This window comes from Monodon monoceros, unplaced genomic scaffold (genome assembly GCF_005190385.1).
Source record: "Monodon monoceros isolate NGI ecotype Baffin Bay Population unplaced genomic scaffold, NGI_Narwhal_1 Super_Scaffold_11, whole genome shotgun sequence".
NCBI lineage: Eukaryota > Metazoa > Chordata > Mammalia > Artiodactyla > Monodontidae > Monodon > Monodon monoceros.
In genome coordinates this window covers 133,759,201-133,781,156 of record NW_021703767.1, presented here as the reverse complement: position 1 = coordinate 133,781,156, position 21,956 = coordinate 133,759,201, and the positions used below count along the sequence as shown (strand labels likewise).

General features: G+C 44.9%; 1 protein-coding gene across 2 annotated transcripts in view; it reads right to left on the bottom strand.

Annotated features, from left to right (window-relative positions):
• PLCL2 (phospholipase C like 2) overlaps positions 1–21,956 on the bottom strand; it is a 195,260-nt gene that overhangs the window by 52,182 nt on the left and 121,122 nt on the right. For both annotated transcript variants that reach the window (XM_029214150.1, XM_029214151.1), the window contains exon 5: positions 507–582. In XM_029214150.1, the coding sequence (XP_029069983.1) occupies positions 507–582 (76 nt within the window). The remainder of the gene's footprint in view (positions 1–506; positions 583–21,956) is intronic.

Below are 21,956 nucleotides of genomic sequence, written 5' to 3'. Positions count from 1 at the left end.
TTGAAAGAATTGCATTTTGCCTATTCTTATTACAATGCAGAACACTTGACTTTTTGGTTTTATCACAGCTAAAAATTACTGAGACGGTTGTTTATGTAAGTTGAATTTTGTAATCCAGTATAGCATTTGGTTGTGAAATGAATGAATTCCTCAGCATGTGGAAATGCCAGTGCATTAACAATTTCAAGAGGCTGTAACTGGTGCCCACGGAGGTGGAAGAGATTTAGCACAGAGGGTCTCAATCTGGGCTGTGGCTTAGAAATGCTTGGGAACCTTTAACAGCTATGAACGCTTAAGCCACACCCCAGACCATGTCAATATATTGTAAACGCTCCCCCCAGGTGAGTCTATTATCCAGGCTTGAGAACCAGTGAATTAGTATTTTCTTTAGCCATGAAGAAATACTTTTTATATCTGGTTTTCTTGATATAGTATCAAAAAGGTGAAATAGCTCAGGGGCAAACTACTAACTTTATTTTAAAGAAAAGAAACAAATTCTCACTCACCTGCTTTCTGACAGTGTACAATCTTTTCATACACAGCGTCTGCATTTTCAATCAACGCCTTGAGGGACTGGATCATCTGCAGAGGAAACATCCAGACAGGAGGTCACACAGACAGCTGGACACAGGAGGGTCCGCTCTCAGGCGCGAGGCTCTTCCCCCAACGCGGCTGACGGGATGCGGCGACTCGTCCCTCCATCTGACGTCCCACTACTCAAGTTCATGTGTGTACATGTTAAATGATACAGTCACACCTCCCCACACAAGGGCTTAGACCAGACTGTGATGAGTATGTTCCTCGGGTGGTTAGGCTTGCACAACACTGGATTTGAACCTCAAGCCAGTACCTGAGCTCGTTTCAGTGTGAAAAGCTACAAATAAATATGTGTGCACATCCAATCTGTCCTTCATTTTAACAAAACCTCCTGCGTCACCTTATGGAAAGCTCCAGCACCTACATGCCTTTCTCACCTCAGCCAAGATGCCTCCATCTGAATCAGTTTAAAGCTTAGGTTGAGGATCAAAAAACAGCATTTCTTTGATGCATCACTAATGCTATCTCTCAAACAAGTATTTTTAACGTGCCTATCAGTGATTTAAAAAATTCAGTGTTGAGTTCTTGTTCTAAATTGCATGTGCTTATTTTAGGAGCCGCGCCTGAATTAAGAAAAAGGAACAGGGTACAGCTGACCAATTATTTTACTCACCAAAATGCTGGGGAAAGATCTGTCTGAAGTAAACTTTTTGGCTCTAAAATCACTATGAAAATGGGATGGCCAGATTCAGTTCTCATGGCTCAAACGGGGACAATTATGATCCTTGCCATAACTGTAGACTCTAGCTTTTTGTTTTCGTTTTTAATTTTTATTTTATATCAGAGTATAGCTGATTTACAATGTTGTGTTATTTTCAGGTGAACAGCTAAGTGATTCAGTTATACATATACATGTATCTATTCTTTTTCAGATTCTTTTCCCATATAAGTTATTACAGAATAGTAAGTAGAGATCCCTGTGCTCTACAGTAGGCCCCTGTTGATTATAAGCTTTTTGTATTTAAATATTTCACACGATAATATTACTCATCTCTTTTACAGGGCCATTCTACTTTGTATAACAAATACCAATCCATCATTGTTTTTTGCCTTAATAATTATTTTATAGAAACTAAATATACATAGGTTGGATTAGTTATATAACTCGAAGAACACCATATTTTATTAGTTATACTTATTTAAGCTAAAGCATAATCAACACGCCTCTTAAGAAGTACACCAGATTCTTAAAGTGAGTCACACAGCATTTATCAACTTCCACTGTTCTAAGAAAATTACAGTAAACACTGTGAGGTTTGAAGGCCAAAGCAGGTGTTCATTTATGCCTTCATTCATTATTCATGGGAGGTGTCCTGTGGGCAGCCGCTGAGCAGAAATGGGGGGCAGGGTGACCTACAGGACACAGCCCCTGTCTTCAGGAAGTGCACAGCCCAGGGGCACGGCTCCCACTTAGGAGTTCGGTATTTTCACATTCGTTCTTCAAGATCTGAGTCATTCCTGCAAATTTAAATATTCCACTTTACAGCTTGACATATTGAACAGGCAGTGATAAAAATGAATCGTTCAGAACTCAATTACACTGACAGAAAGTCATTTGTACCATTACATAATTTGCATACTGAAAAGGTTCATACCATCATCAGTAACCTTCTTCAGCTCTGAGCCGAGCCAACGAGAGGCATCACAAAGCAAGGACTTCCCCCAGCAGGGATGGCGGTTGTCACAGCTCAGTATCAAAGAACTGGCCAACCGTGCCGCCACCATTCAGACAGGGGGAAAAAGCAACAAAATGAACCTGGTCATGAGACAAGTGGGCAGGACAGGAGCAGTAACAGAAGGAAAGCAAGAGAACAAAACAGCAGCATTAAGGCCAGACTCACGCATCCCAACAGCCTACGGGCGAAGGTGGTCAAAACAGATCCACATCCGGGCTGGGGTAGGCGCAGAACGAGCACAGATTTACACGGGTTCCTCAGCTTTGTCATCTAGGACAAGGTATTAAACATCATGGAGCCATAATTTCCTACCTGTAGACTGAGCTGAATAAAAGACATTACGAGGGCTTATAACATTGTGGGGATTAGAGGAGAGGATGCTTGCGGCTGGAACTTGCCAATGGTGAAGTCGCAGTGGACTCCGCGCTCACCCGGGGGCCCGGCAGAGCTCCTCCTGGAAGCCCCCAATTAGCTGAGTGAGTGTGCCTTCCTGTCCTGTTCTCATTGGCAATGTTTTACACACCCATTACTGATACTAGTTTTGTTGACAAGCCTGGTGTGAAGAAGCTCAGAGGAACAACAAATCGCACTATTACTCAAGAAGCATCTTCCAGTTTAAAGTATTGCCAAAGGTTAAAGAGTGCTGCACCTTTTAACTGTAAAAGACACGAAAGGCTTCAGAAACGCACGTGCACCTCCAGGGGCTAGAGAAGGACGCTGCCCTGCCCCTGTGCTCTGTGATGCCGGAGGACTGATCCTTTACTCTGGGGACAGTCATGCGCTGAGGCTGCACGTGTGGGACCCTGAGGTCGGTGCTGAGGACGCATGAAGAGCAGAATGACCCGGGGCCACGAGCAAACAGTAATCACATAAAACGTGGCAGTGCCACCGCTGCCCACGTGCTCCTGGGCGTGACAGTGAGATGCTCCTAAGCCAGGGCAGGGTAGCGGGACAGTTCAATACTAAGTCCTTCTCCCGGTAATGGGGGTGAATGTGTCCCCCGACTTATGTGCAGTATATAAATTATGAAGGTGGCTAACACCCCAGGTGAAGGATGCAAACACAGTGAAAAGCCAGCCCCCCGGGTATGGAAGTGACCAGCGGCAGGTCCCTGCAGAGCGTATCAGAGGGGATTCCAGAGGCAGTCAGCCCAGGAGAGGTGGGTACCTGCTAACCAATCAGCAACTTTCAGACACAGGAAGAAAGAAAACCCACCCAGACCTCAGCAGAGATGATTCACTTCCCCACACCTGTCATGGAATGAGCGCATCATTCCCTCTGGGAGGAGGAACTGCCAGTTTATATCTTTTTATAGTTGCAGGGTACATATTTATAATTAAGTTTATATTCTTCCCCACAGATTGAGTCCCTTAACCCTCCACTCCTGCAATATTCGTGTGAGTTCTCCTCGAGTAAAGGGCCTGTCTAGGTGTTGTTCAGGGGACTCTCTGGCCTGTGGGCTCCTGTAAGCGCACTCGGTTAAAGGTCCAGTGGGCCGAGAGGGCAGGACCAGGCCAGGCCGGGCCTCCCTGCCTGCCTACCCGGCTGGCTGAGGTCTTGTTCTCGCACAGCTGACAACTATGACTGAATGCACTGCGGACACAGCAGGGAGACCGTGGAGGCACCATCAGATCTAGGGGTGCTGCCACTTGGTCTGGGTCTGCCACTCTGTAATGAGGTGCAATTATGAACAGTACAAGTGTTGGCTGAATGAGTCAAAATGGAAGTATTTCAACGCCTCCTTGGCATCGGGTATGTGCTTGGCGTCCTCCATTTCCTCTAGTGCTCACCAAAGTCCACGGGAGGTGGGTGTTGGTGGTGCTGCTTTCACAGATGTGAACACTGATGACCCAGAGCAAAGCCACTTTCCCAAGGTCACCTGCTGTGATGAGCAAAGGGCTATAACTAGTGAACAGGGGGACGGGGATTCCGTTTGACTCAAAGCCTCTGCTGTTTCCACGATACCAGGAAGGTCTTGACCACGGGCAGCAGCTGAACAGGAGGAAAGTGCATTCCAACCAGGAGGATGGACAGAAGCATCAGGGAACGTCCTGGCTCCCGACAGGTGTTACACACAATATGTAGCATCATCTCAGCTACTGACACGGGCCCAGAAGTGTGTTTTTATAAAGTCATATTTCTATAAAGCACTTTGGGAAAACATTTTTTCAAATGACAACATTAAACAGTTTACTTGGCTCCACTGACCAATTCATTATTAAAGAACAGAAATCATTTATATTTCATGTGAAACCACTAGAATAAGCATCTCAGACTAGACAAAAGCAAATACGTGGGGAGTGACATCAAGAGAAGAGTCAAAGGGAAAAACTGCTTTAAGTTATCTTGTTTTCTCTGTATACATTACGTTAATACGTGACTATAACGCAAGGCCCGGTAGAGTGGCTGGTTTTATGGGCATGGTCTGCGTTAATGCACATTTCATCGATGATTCACTTTAAACGCACTGGTGCGAGTCTCTCCCGCCGCCGCCGGCCCGGGTAACTTACCACCTGGACCCTCATATCGTCTACAGAGTACAAGATGCTTTCAAATAGCTGTTGTTAACGGATTTCACATGAGCGTCCAGTTAACAGTACCTCCTAAATTTCTGGAACAAATGCATGAGGATAATCTATAGATTTAACATAGCCCAGAAACCCATTACATAAATTCGATCAACTCTAAGATAAGGTTTTTTGGTTTTTTTTTTTATTTATTTATTTTTGGCTGCGTTGGGTCTTCGTTGCTGCACGCGGGCTTTCTCTAGTTGCGGCGAGCAGGGGCTGCTCTTCGTTGCGGTGTGCGGGCTTCTCATTGCGGTGGTTTCTCTTGTTGCGGAGCACGGGCTCTAGAGCGCAGGCTCAGTAGTTGTGGCGCATGGGCTTAGATGCTCCTTGGCATGTGGGATCTTCCTGGGCCAGGGCTCGAACCCGTGTCCCCTTCCTTGGCAGGCGGATTCTTAACCACCGTGCCACCAGGGAAGCCCCTAAGATAAGGTTTTAATATAGGTCTCAAGAAGATGGAAAGTAGGAAGTTTCAACTAAAGGCAAAGTAAAAATTAAAATTCATATTTTATTAAGCTGGAAGGAAACCAGAAATGCCTTCTGTAAGAATGCCCTGTTTTGAAAGTAACTCCCCATGTTAGTATAAGGCAAACGTCTCTGTTTATAGGTGTGATTATGAGAACTATTACTATATTAATATATTTTATATTACTAGATTTCTGTAGACTGTTTCTTTATTTTCTGTTTTGCAACCTGTGCTACACAGCCCTACAAAGTGCGTCTGTTCACCAACGCTGAGAACGTAGAGAAAATAAAAACGAAATTCCCTCTGGAATCTGTCAGCTTTGGTGCTTTTTTTCTGTGTTCTTGAAAGTAACGTCCTCAATTAACAATGCTACTTTTGTCTTTAACACTTTACAATAATTATTACTGTATGGGTGAAGAATTTTTGAACCAAATGCGGGAACTCTGGGATCCGAGCCTTCTAAATTGAAATGCAGAGGTAACGTTTCCTTTCGCGAAAGCTTCCAAGTACAGCAAAATGTCACAGAGTTGAACTAATGGAAGAGAAACCATTTATAAAGTTATTGTTGGGAATTACAACATAGCTTTTTAATACTTGAAAATAATATAAAAATCACACATTTGAACTGGGGCATAAAAGTTGCACAGCTGTGGCGGTCTTTAGGCAGCTGCAGGCTGCAGTTAAAGCCCCTCCACCTCACACAGGCCGCTGTGCGGGCACCCCACCGGGGCTGAGGCGTTCCAGGTCAGCGTCCCTTCCAGCAAGGTCACTAGGAAAACATTCTATAAACAAAAAACCGCTTCCAGAGTAATCTGTCCTAGTTTCCTCATGAAACCTGACTTCTACATTTTTCACCATGCAAATTATAGAAAATTACAGAAAAACAACCTATATAATAGAAAAATGAGAGAAATAACTCTGCCAGGCAAATATCAAATGATATCACTTATATGTGGAATCTAAAAAATAAATGATACAAATGAACTTATATACACAACAGAAATAGACCCAAAGACAGAAAACAAACTTATGGTTACCAAAGGGGAAAGGGCAGAGGGATAAATTAGGAGTTTGGGGTTAATATACATACACTACTATGTATAAAATAGATAAACAAGAACCTACTGTACAGCACAGGGAACTACACTCAATATCTTATAATAATTTATAATGGAAGAGAATATGAAAAAGAATATATATACAGCATATATATGTATAACTGAATCACTTTGCTGTACACCTGAAACTAACATGACATTGTAAACCAGCTACACTTCAGTTAAAACATAAAATTTTTTCAAAAAAGGAAAGAACTCTGCCATTTAGAAAACACTACTGGATTGTTAATGAATACGTAGAGAGGAGTGTACGTGGCCGCTGCCACATACCGACCCCCTTGCGGGTGTGATGGGAGGCGCCAGGACAGAGATCCATGTGCAGTATCGTTAGGCTCTCTAGACATTTCCACTTGCGTTAGAGGAAAGTAGGGAACGTGGCTAGAAAAGGGCCAGATTGGATGCGATACAGAATTACGATTTTTTTTTTTTTCCGATACGCAGGCCTCTCACTGCTGTGGCCTCTCCCGTTGTGGAGCACAGGCTCCGGACGCGCAGGCTCAGCGACCATGGCTCACGGGCCCAGCCGCTCCGCGGCATGTGGGATCTTCCCAGACCGGGGCGCGAACCCGTGTCCCCTGCATTGGCAGGCGGACTCCCAACCACTGCGCCACCAGGGAAGCCCCCGGAATTACGATTTTAAGCTGAGATGTGCTGTGATCAAGGTAGAATTTCAGGCTCTGAACAAAGAGTAAGGAAGGAATGGGGGATGGGGGTATGAAAGGGGGGCAGGACGCAGGGCGGCTGGGAAAGAGAGATGGGCTGGAGAGGGTACATCGGGAAGGACAGAGCAGGACCCGGTGACTGATGTGCTGTGGGCACAGAAGGAAGAGCCAAAGACAAAGAGGGTAAACCGGACAGACGAGGAGGCTGTGCCGCACCCGACCGCTGCAAAGCTTTTCCAGGTTTACACTGTGTCTCTAAGGTGTTAACTCATCCCGGAAGTGGAGTTCCGCCCCAGCTGAGCAGAGGAGTTGGCAGTGAACGGGGCAGTCTTTTGAGGATCTGTAGCAGCAGCTAGAAACCGTGGGAAAGCTTGGTTCTAGGGCTGGAAAATCGGAAGTTTTCTGCACCAAGGTAGCAGCTGAGATGAAAGAATGTCTACATCTCTGAGGGAGGAATTTTAAAGCTAAATGAGATGAAAACATCACAGCAACACTGCAGATAATAATAAGCAGAGGGAAGCTGTGTAAGAGACACAGAAGGAGTGGTCAGAGGGGCAGGGACAAAACAAGGATGTTGAACATTTCCAGGGGTGGGAGGAGAGTTTCTGGAAGGTCTACAGTGTTAGGAGCTCCGGACGCGGTCATTTGGTAACTCTGGACAATAAGATGGCAGTACTGACAGGTCTGCTGTGTGACAGACATATTCCTAAAAATCACCGCACTATAAAAAAACCTGTGTGATAAAAAACGCAAGGTTTGTGGGGAAAATTGGGTCAGGGCACAACACTCAGAAATTCTGCCGTGACACATTACAAAAGGCAGGAGCAGAATACAAGTGATAGCACAGTCCTGCACATGTTACGTAGTTAAGGAACGCAAAAACGCAGCAGTGAGCGTGGCGTGTGGCACCTGACCCTGAAAAAGACCTGGAGGGAAGGGCTGCAGCTCTTGAGTTACTGTGAGTGATGGAAGGAGGGGGTCTGATGTCTGGTGAGAGGTTATAACTGAGATGCGGAGGGCGCAGTGCAGGACACACCCGGTGATCTGATGTAGCAGCTGGTGGGTGTGTGAGGTGGGTGTGTACCTTCAATTCACCCAGGTGCAGTGCTCTGCGCTCGCTAGTGTTTCTTGCCGTCAAAACCGTGCACAGGTAAACACAAAATCCGCGTTCAGTTAAAATTATCCCTTACTGTATTGATCACATGCAAATAAATTTGCATGTTCAAAACAAGTGTTATAACTGACTATAAGAGGGAGAGTATTTCAAGATCTACGCAATTTTCTTGTGAAGTAAAGTTAAACTCTCAGTATCTATCATAGTCAACTGAAGTATGCTTTTGGCATCATATGAGACCTCCTCCACACTGTATTCAACTATTTTAACAATCATTCCTTGCCAGAGAAGAGATGCCAAGTGCTGTGTAAATCTGGAGCAAATTATGAGCTAAGAGTGACCCAGAGTCCACATTCAGGAAAGCCAAGAATTCTCTAGCTTTTCAACATGCTCTGATTCGTCATAAAGTTCACTGCAAAGCTAGGGTGGTATGTACCTAAGGGTGAGGCATGTAGCTCTCCTGTTACTTACCTTTTATCTGAGCTGTACGCTGAAATCTTCATGCACTCTATTTCAGATCAAACCCCATAAACTGAGATCCCATTTCACCTGTAAGTATCTAGCTGAATTTTCACATGATGAAAAGCCTCTCCTACCACAGTCAATGTTTCCATCTACCCCTTCTCACTCTAAATCAGTATATAACCATATTCACACACTTAGAAAGGGCTGCATTTCACAGATTAAACTTCAAGTTTTAACTAAACAGTAGTTCCTGAAGTGAATTACCATGTCAATACAAAAGCAAAGAGACATTATGCTTATTATACACAGAGTAATACAGGTTTTGCCTGTACTCATCTAAATAGCAATTTGGATTCAGTATAAAATTCATGGAAATAAACAGTATCATGTAGTCAAAACAACCAGTTTATTGCTCTAGGTGCTTTCTTTTCTCCTAGTTGCTTTGGTGCCTAGTACACTTGGGATGGACCAAACGTTTACATTGTGGGTATTTCTGAGAGGCACTTCCAGCATTAGCCACTAGAAGTCCTTAGTAATACACATTTGTAGGCTGAAGGAGAGCAGAAAGGAGCAAAGACAGAGAAAACACCATAAAGAGGAAATTAAGGCGGGGTGAAAAAAAGCACTATATAGAGGAATAAAAGAAAAAAGAACAATAAAATCACAGAGCCAGAGCTTAGAGGAATTAAAACAGTGAATGCACAAGGGTGATCTACCTTATTAAAAACCATCCTTCAAATCAGATAAGAAATTTTTATTTTATGCAGACAAGTTAATAAACTATAAAGCCACAACCAAACCTTTACGTGAAAGGAAGTCACTCATATTTCTAGATTAATTGAGACTTAGATTACTAGAAGTCTCCATGTTCCCAAATATATTTAAATAGGTCAGGGCTGGTGAAGCTCAGCAGTGCAGAATAGCACAGGGAAAACAGAAAAGGGCTCTGGAAAAGCTGGGAGTTCCAATAAACCAAGAGATGAGTTACGAACTCAATGTACAGATTTTAAATGTTTATTCTACCATGAGTTGTTGGCAAAGTTTTAAATGTTCTGCATAGTTTTAGTTTCAGAAGTACACAGAATGTCAACAAGTAGAAAAGAATTTTGGTTTTCATCTTGTACTGCTTCTGCTGCCGTGTGATACGATACTCAGAGAAAACGAAAACTGTTGAAAATTGAGCAACAAAACAGAACCCAAGCTACCCTAAAAAGGAATTCCAACGCAACTATAAAACTATCCAGAAAAACTATGTAATAACTCCTACCACTTCACCTCATGCTGTGCTTTTTTCTGTGTAGACAGCATGTATATATAGTAAGTTCACACGCACTCAAATGATAATAACCCTCTTATTTCTCCATTTTATGACCAACCTCACACCATCAGAAGTTTCCTTAGGGAAGAACTCGGGATGTTACATGTCATTTTGCACATGATTTTACCGTGGGAAGCCTTAGTCCACATTCTCATGCTAAACAGGCTACTTTATAGCACAAGATGAATCATGCTGCACCACGGTGACCTCACGGGTGCACGCATACCCCATCCTCCCCAGGGCCCTTGGTCACAGGCAGCCTCTCAACGCTGTAAAACACTTCTCCGATTTTCTCAACTATAGTAGCGATGTGCTTACGTGACACCCTCGTACCATCTGAGCATGAAATTTAAGTGCACCTTGTGCTCAAATACCCTCTGCGGCCATGACGGCAGGAAAGGATATGAGTACGGGAGGGGCTTAGCAGCTGGGAAAGGAGCTTTCCACTAGGCCAGGAGGCAGCCAGGGTGTCCAGTAGGGATGCAGTCTACAGCCGGCCACTTGCTTCTGCTTCCAGTAAATGTCTGGGAGGAGGGAAAGGCGGGGCAGGGCACCACTGTGACTTCCCCAGTCTTCGAAGTTTTAAAGAATTTGAGTGCAGAGGCTACATCTTTGATGGAGGGGAGTGTCTCCAAAGAACTGATGAGACTGGTTTAAAACCTGGCCTAAGGGCTTCCCTGGTGGCGCAGTGGTTGGGAGTCCGCCTGCCGATGCAGGGGACACGGGTTCGTGCCCCGGTCCGGGAGGATCCCACGTGCCGCGGAGCGGCTGGGCCCGTGAGCCATGGCCGCTGAGCCCGTGCGTCCGGAGCCTGTGCTCCGCAACGGGAGAGGCCACAACAGTGAGAGGCCCGCGTACCGCCAATAAATAAATAAATAAATAAAACCTGGCCTAAGTCTTCCCTGCAGGAGAAAAGGGGAACTCGAGCTCCTTAAAGCCAACTACTCAGTGAGCAAGCTACTTCCGGAGACTGTATTAGCAACCTCTGGATGCTACATAACTCTTTCAAGAGACCAAGGACCATTTAGAGTTCTGACATGCTCATTTAAAACTATTATTATGAGGGACTGCCCTGGTGGTCCAGTGGTTAAGACTCTGCCTTTCAATGCAGGGGGCGTGGGTTTGACCCCTGCTCAGGGAACAAAGATCCCACATGCCTCGGGGTGCAGCCAAGAATTTTTTAAAAAAAATAAAAAAAAATAAAACTGTTATTACGAAATTAATTAAATTTCAAAAGATACAGTTTGAATTAAACATAGTTCCACTTTTATTACCATCTGCTTATATCAAGGTTTTTCTCCAAGGGGATCAAGGTGATTTTCAAACTCCTAATTAACAGACAGTAATTCAACCATAGTCTTACTGTAAGGTGTCATTAGTTTCTCTCAGGTCTGTGATAGCTAAGTCTAGATGTTAGTTAATAGAGGAAAGCAATTGGAGACTTCTCTGTACTGAAGAGCATTATTTTTGAGCCCAGTAAAGAGTCTGCAGTACTCTGGAACAGCAGAGCTAGGAGGGGGGCAAGAACCACTCGACCAGCTACTACAATATTTACGGCCTTTCTGGTGTCAACCACAGAACTCACAGGCTCCTGCATCTTCCCCTTTCTGAGTAGAGAGGCAACTCCCCACGCAAGGTGGTGGGAAACCTAACCTTCTGCTTTTCACTTTGCAACTTTAAACCTGCCTTTATGAAACGGAGTAACCACGTCTCCATATACAGCAAAGCTGCTACGGTGAAGTTCAAGTGATGCTAAGATATACACACAGAGAAGTCTTAGAGCATCAAGAGCTGCTTGTTTCTAGCCTTTGAACTCATACTGACATGATAATGAGTACCGTGTTTTGAGAATTTCCCATGCCCTGGGCTACTTACATGTGATCTCACCCCCTGGGAGGCGGTGAGACCCTGCCCGTTCTACAGATGAAGAGGCGACGTGCCCGGTCACAGAGTGCGCACCAGAGCAGGGACTTCTCACGCTCAGGGCTCATATTCTTTGCTGGCACCACCATCCCCCAAGCCCCCACTCACCTACTTCCAGGGTGCAGGCAGGGTCCCCCTTCCTCCCCCAATTGCTAGTCCCAGCGTCTCTGTGCAAGAACTATCTTGTACACACGTGTTCACACCCATGCCCACCTGCCCAGGGCTGTGTGAACTTACAACTGCACTCACGGAGATGTGTCCTTGGCAGAACACACCAGGGCACATGTCCTGTGCCCTGGGAATCAGCTCACAACGCAGGTGAGAGAAGGACCAGCACAAAGCCTAGCCAAGGTGGACTCACAGCCCGCGGATACTGCGTGCGGGGTCCGGGTTTCCTTCCCCGGGAGCACAACAGTGCGGTACCCAGCGTCAGGATGAGGGGTGTGACAACTGAGGGACGGTGGCGGTCTGGCATTCAGGGACTTCTCGTTTGGCCCACCAGGAGCCCATGCCCACCTGCTACCTCACGTGGCACTCAACTTCTCAGCATGCTTTGGAAAAGCATGAAACGCTCTTCGTATAGAAGCCATGTTCCCATCTCAGCGGCCTTTGCTGAATCAAGCAGCTCTCCTGTCTGGCCTCCTCTCCCCTTCATTCCTCAACCCTAGGGGTGTGTCCTCCTTAGGACCCATGAATCTTTAAGAGTAGGGCATTGCAGACAGGGCAAAGAACCCTCTGGTAAAGGGCAGGGAAGACTGAGGATCTGAATAAGAGGTAAATGGTCTGGGGACCTGAGACGCTCATAGCTTCCTTCCTCCCAGCTGTCCCAGGCCTGGCCTCCCGCCTCAGGCCCTGCCCTTCGCACAGGCATCTGGAGCTGTCCAGGAACCTCCTCTTCCTGGACCGGCACAGGTGCCACTTACCACCTTAGGACGGACACGGTGAGACCCTCTGGTACTGAGACTGGAAGGACAGTCACTCCACCCTCTAGCCGTCACCAGCCCCAAACCTAACGCTCCCAAGAAAGGCTTTCCGTGCACGCGTAAATGAGCCAAGTTCAGGGAAATGTAGGTACTCCGGGACCTAGATGTAGGGCGGGAAGGACACCTGATATCTGTGTCCTCTAGATCAAGGGCATTTTCTTTCACTCATTCATTCATTCACTCATTTGTTCATAAATATATTTTGAGTGCCTGCCCTGTGGCAGGCTCTGTCGTGAGAACACAGTGATGAGCGGGACACACAGGGTCGCAGCCACCCGGGGGTTCAGATCTGGGGGAGAGAGAGAGAGAGGTACCTTAAGAAAAGGAATCAAACCAACGAATGTATAATTACAGGTTGTGATGAGTGTAAGAAAGCAGCAAAGACCCTCCAGCCCCACCCCCAGCCACCGTGGGAGAGGGTCTGGGTTGGGGCTTCACCTCTAGGTGGAGGTGGAGAGAGCTTTAAATAGAATGTGGTTAGTACTGCCTGGATTTTATAATTCTAGAGAAAGCCCTCCTTCCCGCCTTAGGGGAAGGTGAGAGGAAACTAGGGGTTTTCAGAAGAGATGCAGAGCCTGCCCACCCGCTCCACCCAATTCCCCTTTCTCTGCCCTCCCTTCCCCCTCCCCTAACAAGAAATGCTTGACCTGAGCATGGCTTAAACTCAATCCTTAGACGGCTCGTTTGTCGTGCCTCATTACCAAGCAGCGCAATCATGATTATACATCTCGCTAAATACATGTGAACTAAAGTTAGTTACAAATTTTACTGGATTATAACACAAGATTCTGGTCGACTGTCACCATTTTTTTGCTGCAATAGCACGCTGTCCTCATGGGCACCGTAAGCAAACTGGAATTTTCACAGGCTTTCCTTTCCTAGTTCCCGCCTCTGGTGTTTATAGTTCTGACCGTCAAACACTAACAAGTAGTTTTACTTCTTCAGGGGTCCACTGCCTCTTCCGGGACAGAACTCAGGGGCCCTCCTCCTACTGGGGTAACAGAGTAAAATGATGTTCTATGGATCTACATTCAAATCGCACTAAGTACATTATTTAAAAAAGAAGAAGAAAGAAAACCTTTAAAGTCATGATTTAAGCTGGCCAAAGTGAATCTGGAAACCAGGGCATCAAAACACCCTAAGGACTTTTTCTGTGATCCTCTTTTTGAGGGGTTGGCAAACTTTTCCTGTGAAGGAGCAGACAGTAAATATTTTAGGCGACTGCCGTCACAATGTGAAAGCAGACACAGAGAATGCGTGCTCTAACAAAATTTCCTTATGGACACAGAGGCTTGAATTTCATATGATTTTTACATGTCCTGAATTTTTTTTTTTCGACCATTTAATATGTAAATACCATTTTAAGCCTGCAGCCCGTACACAAATGGGTGGTGCCGGCCAGGCCCACAGGCCAGCGTTGCCTGACCCTGCTCTAAAATGCCACACCATTCATCACTTGGTGAAACTGGACTAAAAGTATTCCAGAGAATATAGTTTGACATGCTACATGCACATTTTAGAACAGAACATGAAAAATCAAGTGCGGTTGGTATTTTAAAAGCATAAACGTATGTTATATGTAAACGAAGGAGAAATTTGGCCACAGAGAATTGTAACATTGGTCAAAGACTTTCACAGACTTATAACATAGCTAGACGTTAGTTTTAGGAAGTCAGCTAAAAATGAGTAACTTCCATCTTGGTTACATTTAGCTAAATACTCAAAACAGCTATCTCTATTCACAAAGACAGATTTTTTTTTTTTTTTTTTGGCTTTTGGCTTTTGGCACCAGATAAGTGATTATTCAAAGCTAAAATTATTTTGTGCCATATAATGACATAAATGATGGTATCATTCCATTTAATCTCTCTCTGGTATAGGAGTATAATAATTATAAAGAAAACTAGAATAATCAACATTGGTTTCAAAGAAAATACTTCAAGATTTCCATAAGTAGATAAAGGACTTCCTGTATAAAATCTGCACATAAAAATCTATAAGAGTTAGCCCTAAAGATGTGACTAATACTAAAAGTAGTAGGGAAAGAAATGTTTTAAACTACTTAACATGTTATTTTTAAGTTAATTGATAATCAAGCTTGTAGAGTTAAACTTAACTCTTAACATATCATACTGTCCACCCACTGAGTTGACTGGGAGAGCAATTTTCTTATGGTTCAGAATTTTAAATGTCTTAAGTTAGAAAAGGCTTAAAAACCATTATTAAGTGCTATTTTTATCCCCGATAAATTCATGTGGTAGTAAAATCAGATTTCTGCTGTCAAGGGTGGTTATTTTAGTGGGGTGGGTGGCATTAATTATTTCCTAGCAATCTGGGGGAATACAAGTGAACAGAATGAAAACCAGGAACCGTTAAAATAGAATAATAAGTGACAGTTCCTGCAGTCCCCACTGGCACAGCGGTTAATGTGTATGGTGGAGAGTTACCACCAGACAAGTGCCGCTTAGAGGGGTTTGGTGAGGCTGGGGGTGAGCCCTCCCCACTACACAAAAATAGAAATAATGAATCCGTAGGCAGTGCTGAATTTTATTTCTCTTATAAACCTGAAGTCAAATGTAACATATCAACAAAATATATGCTTAAAGCTTAGAAAGGGCCAAATATTACTGTCAGGAATACATCAAGTTGCAGAGAAAAATCACTACTGCCTCATTATTCAAAAGACTGTGGAAAAACACCTTTAAAAAATTTCTTCCAGGTCATGACTAGGGACATAAAAGACAGGAAAAATAGGTCAGAAATGAGTACATCCTACTGCCAAGAAGTGATGCCAGAAGGTGGCCCAAGTAAGTGTCAACAATTACACGTAGTACTCAAAAAAATTCTGAAATATATGATCTTTCATAGAAAATGGTTATTTTGATAGTTAAATTTTCATGGAGCAGATTCCATCCAAAGTATCCCATTTCTTAGAGAGTTGTCTTCTAAAATGTGATTGCACATCCAGAGACTACGTGTCCATGAAAACAGAGGAGACTCATCACTACATTTACAAACCAATCTATGTACCACCACTAACAATTTTCTAGAGGTATCTGAGTAATTTCAATCTTTCCAACTCAACTCTGAATGGGATTCGCAACGCTGCCGATTTTCTCAATGGAAAAGCATTTGCTTCTCTAAACTATATAAGAATGGGTGTCAATAAATCAAGTTAAGCTCCAGTGAATGGATCTTGCATTTGCCAAGTCAGGGAATGATATCAGAATATCGAGATGCTAAGCAATAAAATTCTGTTATCACTGCAACTTACATCCTTTCTAAACTTCAACCTGAATACAGACAATGATGGGACACAACGAAATATTAAACAATTCATCTTTTTGATGAATCTTTGACAGAAGAAAAATACTTCTAAAAAAAAGGTTCACGTGTGTGATTCTTACTGGTTAGTTGTAGCCAGCACTGCTAAAATAATCACACAGGCAAAACATCCCCATTTAACTGGCTGGAGAATGTTCTGAATCCCACGTGGAGCTGACAGCAGGGGCAGCCTCAGGCTCAGGTGGCAAAGGCAGCCACCTTCCTGAGCGGGATGAAGAATCACCATGGGCTTCACACCCCCAACTCCCCATCTGGTCAGAAACCGCCACCCTAGGAAAACTAAGATAAACAGTGAAGGTGCATTTCCTGGGTCCTCCAGTGGGGTGTGACCCAGAGAGTGCTGGGTGTTTCAGAGTAGAGTCCACATGTAGGGGGCTCCAAGGGTTCTGTCCCAGGACAGCTTACAACGAGGGAGAGGAACACAATGATCTCTCAAAGCAGCCAGCACAGGCTGGCACAGCTCCCTCTGTCCCAACGGCACAGGTCAGAGGGTCAATGAGAGACGCAGCTCCCCTCTGAGTCCAAGGTCAGAGCAAGCCAGAGGGCTCCCAGACACCAGGGGGGAAGCAGGCTGAACGCATCAGTGAGCCGTGAAAGGCAGGTTCTAGATTGGCCAGTCTTCACTTTTGTGGATCTGAAAGGACTCACAACTCACAAGCCGCTAAAGACATATAAATTATCACACACCAAAAGCCAACTCAGTCCTTTGTTTCTTTTTTTTGAGGGGGGTACGCGGGCCTCTCACTGTTGCGGCCTCTCCCGATGCGGAGCACAGCCTCCAGACGCGCAGGCTCAGCGGCCATGGCTCACGGGCCCAGCCGCTCCGTGGCATGTGGGATCTTCCCGGACCAGGGCACGAACCCATGTCCCCTGCATCGGCAGGCGGACTCTCAACCACTGCGCCACCAGGGAAGCCCAGTCCTGTTTCTTGATCATCACTTTCCTGTTTGAAAAGGATTTCCGCCACAGAGGACAATCACATCCACAAAACTGGCTGTAGACACAGTACCACGCCGTGCACACCACAACAGTGATCACAAACTTCAAGATGTCAAACAGATTCTAGATGCTGTAAAAAGTGTTCTCTTCAAGAAAGGGCTATATATTATTAATAGTGTTTGATGCATGTTTCAATAGCAAATCAGAAATTCTGATTCTGGAAAACTTCAATTGCTACAAGGCTATATGCATGAGATACATCTCCCTACAGTTATTTCCCCCCTTTTTTCCCTCTCTTGGCAATTACTAGGCTTAACATAAATGCTTCATCAATCCCAACATGCCAAAGGGAGGCCACATTTCCAAGATGCTCTAAGAAGAATGTTATTCACTTAACAACACTAGTCAAAGTATTCAGACTCCATTTCTCTTGATGATCATTACATAATCCCTAGTTCTTACAGCTGGCACATCAGACTTCTGACTCTGCCTCAGCACCCGGGTCTCTCTCTAGGTGATATTTCCAGAAGTTTGTCTTTCTGGGAATCCAGGAGATGAAGTGCCGTGGGGAGGGAAAGGCTGCCAGCTGCATGGCGACAGCAGTGGGAGGTGTAAGGAGGAGAGTGTAAAGCTGTTTCTTTCCCAGAGATGTTGCCATAGTTTATAAATCATTTTGCCCTGGGGCTTTCCACCTACTCAAAGAGCAAGTTTCAGAGCCTGGGTGAAAAGCAGCTATCTTGTAAAAACAAAGACACTTCTCGGTTTTAAAGGTCAGATTAGATTTTTATTTGGGTTCCCACCAAAACGACAGGCTTGAAAGTCAGGATCTGTCAAGGAGAAACTCTTTTCTAAATTATTTTAACATATCAAGGAACAACACATGTAGGTCCCAAGAGCATCACCCCTAGGGTAGAGGAGATGCCCCTCCACCGACCACGGCTGGGCCAAGCGTTTGCAGCCCTAGGACAGGATGAGGAAAGGGGAAGTGGAGGGGACATTGGGAGCCCGCCTCTTGGAGCCTTGAGGACGGAGGACGGAGCCAGGAAATCCCTGCGCTGCACACACCAGCCCCAAGGTGCACTGGGGTGGGCGGTGGTGAGCTTTAGGACGTTCTTTAGCAAGGGCACAGAAAGGAGACTTTCTGCAGCTGCACCCTCTCCAGGCAGCTAGTGGCCACTCTTAGAGGAGCTGAGGGAAGAGAGAAAGCCTGAGAGACAGAGCATTTTACCTAAAGAGTCAAGCAACCACAACCCAAAATGGATAATGTGAATTAAGGCAATGGATCAGGGTTACGAAATGGAACTAAAATTGAGGGACACTCACCTGCCCCTAAGAGAGCTGGGAAAGCTGCATTTCCTTCCCCATCTGGGCCGAGTGTGTGGTCTGAACTCAGTCTCTGCCCCACAGGCATGAGGTGACAACAGGCTGAAGAACCTGGAAGTCGGCCAGCACTGCTGTCTCCACTCGGCCCAATTCTGTTTATTCGAAGCCTAGTGGGGACAGGAAGTTGACCAAGCAAACCAGGATAAGGAAGCCAAATGCTTCTTCCCAGCCTTGACCAGCCGCTGATGCTCGCGGCGACTGACCAAGAAAACCACGTCTGTTATTGACAGAGGACGCTCAGAATTTGAGAGATGTACACGGACTTTTAAAAGATGTCCTGGGGACTTCCCTAGTGGTCCAGTGGCTAAGACTCCATGCTCCCAATGCAGGGGGCTCGGGTTCGATCCCTAGCCGGGGAACTAGATCCCGCATGCATGCCACAACTAAGAGTCCACATGCCACAAGGAAGATCCCGCACGCTGCAACTAAAGATCTGGCGCGGCCAAATACATGTTGAAAAAAATGTCCTGGTGGGTCTTTGACAGAAAGAAGAACTCAGAAAACAACTTAAGGAGGTAACTTTAGCCACTGAAGAAACAAAATAAGTTATTTCTAGTCAAGAAGAGAATATATCAAAAATAAACACTGAAGGAATAATACAAGAGCAAAATCCCACATTCACGTGGGATCTGATGGGAACGTGGGAAGCAATCCCTCTCCTCTTGCACAGGAAGAAAACAAGACTACAGCACTTCAGCGATCTTAAGTTTTATCAAAAATGTAGTAGTGTTCTTCTGCATAATGCATCTGCTTACAAGGAAGTTCCCTAACTTTTCTGGAGCCTTAGGTTCCAGATATATTACATACATATTTCCTACCAGATTCAGTGAAATAAGGCGTTCGAGAAATAAGCAATCTTGTTCTGCCCCCTTCAGAAGCAACAGAAAGGCTCTAACAGAGAAGTCAAACTGTGGGAGACCCCACCAAACACATGGCCCCGAGCCACAGCCCCATAACCGCTCCCCAGGTGGCTTGGTTCAAGGGCTGAAGTGATGCCAACAGCAGGCTCCCGTTTCTCGTCTACCAGTACGGTGGGACAGCGCCGCAGTCGCTCAGGAATTGTAAACTGCAGAATAGTATCTGCAGTTGGTGCGTCAGATGGTACAGTGGCTCGCTTCGTACTTTATCACTTCTCGTCTGAAGACACCATCTGACAACGTGTGGGACTCTGTTAAGGTTTGCATCTCTGTCCTCCCAGAGAGTCTGGGGCTGGGTATCAAATTAACTGGTAAAAAGCAGCCGCTGGTGAAGGCTCTTTCAAGGGGATTGCCAGCCCCTAAAATGCTACTGTTTCGCAACTGTTCTTGCTTAGTATCTGCAGGTGTGTGTTTCGCAACTGTTCTTGCTTAGTATCTGAAGGGGTGTGTGTGTGTGTGTGTGTGTGTGTGTGTGTGTGTAAGAATACTTCTACATACGTGTCCCTCGATGGTTTCTGTGGAGACATGTAAAACATGAAAAGCGGAGGAGAGATACAGTCGTGCAATCACCACGTGCATATCACACCGTGAAGCACCATCTCCCCTAAGTTTCTCAATCTCCCTGCTTCTGGTGGCTGAGTGGCAGCCTCTACAGCTGCTCTGATGATACGAGTGATACCATCATCACATTCCATCCTGTAAACATTACTTTTCCCTTCCTGTGGGGTTGGCAGTCGCTCTGAAGTGGGTCAGCTGTATGGTTTCGATGATGCCAGAGAAACCGTTTTGGAAATGTCACTGGCTGGACCTCCCCTGTCACTGAATTAAACTAGAGGCTTTGGGTTTCTGCTCTTCCCCCTGTAGCAGGGTACATTCACCTTTCCCTAATCTGTCTTTTTTTCCCCCTCTTTGTAGCTCAGTCTTATCCCAAGGCATAATACTCTATTTTTCTACAGTTATAAAAATTGGGAGAGTTGACACCTCCAATTAAAAGATGCTTTTAATGTCAAGTTCTGAGGCAGGAGAGTGATAAAAGCAGCCACAGAGGAGATGGGGATCAATAATAACCTTATCACAGATGATCTCTGCTTGGTCCAGATGGGCAGACTCCATCAATTATGAAGTGTGATTTGTCTCTTCCCTGCATTAAGCAGTGGACAGAGAAAATACAGGAACCCATACCAACAACATAGAGCAGAGCACTCCTGATGCTGCATGCTGACTGCCAACATATCTGTGTAAGAAAAAAACCCTTCGTTTCACATATTTTATTTAAAGGACCTTGTTTTATTTAAGAAATATTTAAAGCCATGAGGTAGAAGGGACGATCCAGTAACTTATATAAAAATATTCACAGCAAGCAAATAACATGCTCCTAGACAAAGCGTCTTGTTCCTTTTTTTTTAAACACTAAAAACTACTGTTCTCTACTGGATAAATGGATTCCTCAGAGAGTGCTTTCTTAATTAAGTGTGAAGGCAATTAAAATCAAGATTTTTGTGAAGCTGTAAAAGATGGAAACAAATTAATTTCAGATAGAAAGCAGAGACAAAGGAACGGCAATGACAGGAATGAATTCATGGGTAATCTCCGAGCAGCTACGGCTGCTCGAGAGTCCGCCACTGTGTATGTGAACAGCCGTGCTCTCTGTGACAGAGAGCTGGGCATCCTTTTCTTTCCTTTTTCCTCTTCTCTCCTTTTCATTCCCTGGGACTTCATCGTCAATGTACTTACGATGACTGAAGCATATTCCGTAGTGCAGAAAAATTGTAGCAAAACCAAGGAAAAAGACTTTTTTTATTTAAAAAATATTTATGTGATAAGGACACTTAACATGAGATCTACCCCTCTGAACAAATGCTTACCTGTACAATGCATTACTGTTGACTAGAGGTACAAGGTGCTACTGTACACGGGTCTCTAAAACTCCTCCACCTTACTTACCTGAAACTTCATGCCTGTTGATTAATAACGTCCTATCTCCAGCGCCTGGTAACTCCCAGTCTAGTCTTTGATTTTATGAATCTGACTATCTTAGATACCTCATTTAAGTGGAATCCCGCAGGGCTTGTCTTTCTGCGTCTAGCTTCTTTCACCGAGAATACTGCCCTCAAAGTCCAATGAAAAAATTTTAAAAAGAACTTTCTTTTTATGTAACACTCCACAAAATATTTAAACTCCCAGTGTTTTCTCTCAGTCAAGGAAGAATGTCGACATCTTGGTCTCTATTTGTTAGCACAGATCTCATAACATTTAAAAAAATTTAAGCGTAAAGCAGACGGTAAATCTGAAACTAATAAGCAAAGATAGCTGGAGAGCTGAATCGTTACTTTCATCAACATTAAAAAGGGTGGTACAAACCACTTTCGTATAAAAAGATGATGATGACGGGAGAGGGGAAGCCTGAAGTGGTCCTGAAGCCTCCCGGCAGATCATCCCAGGAGCACTGTGTGTTACGGAGCGGGGACCCGCTCACTCACCAG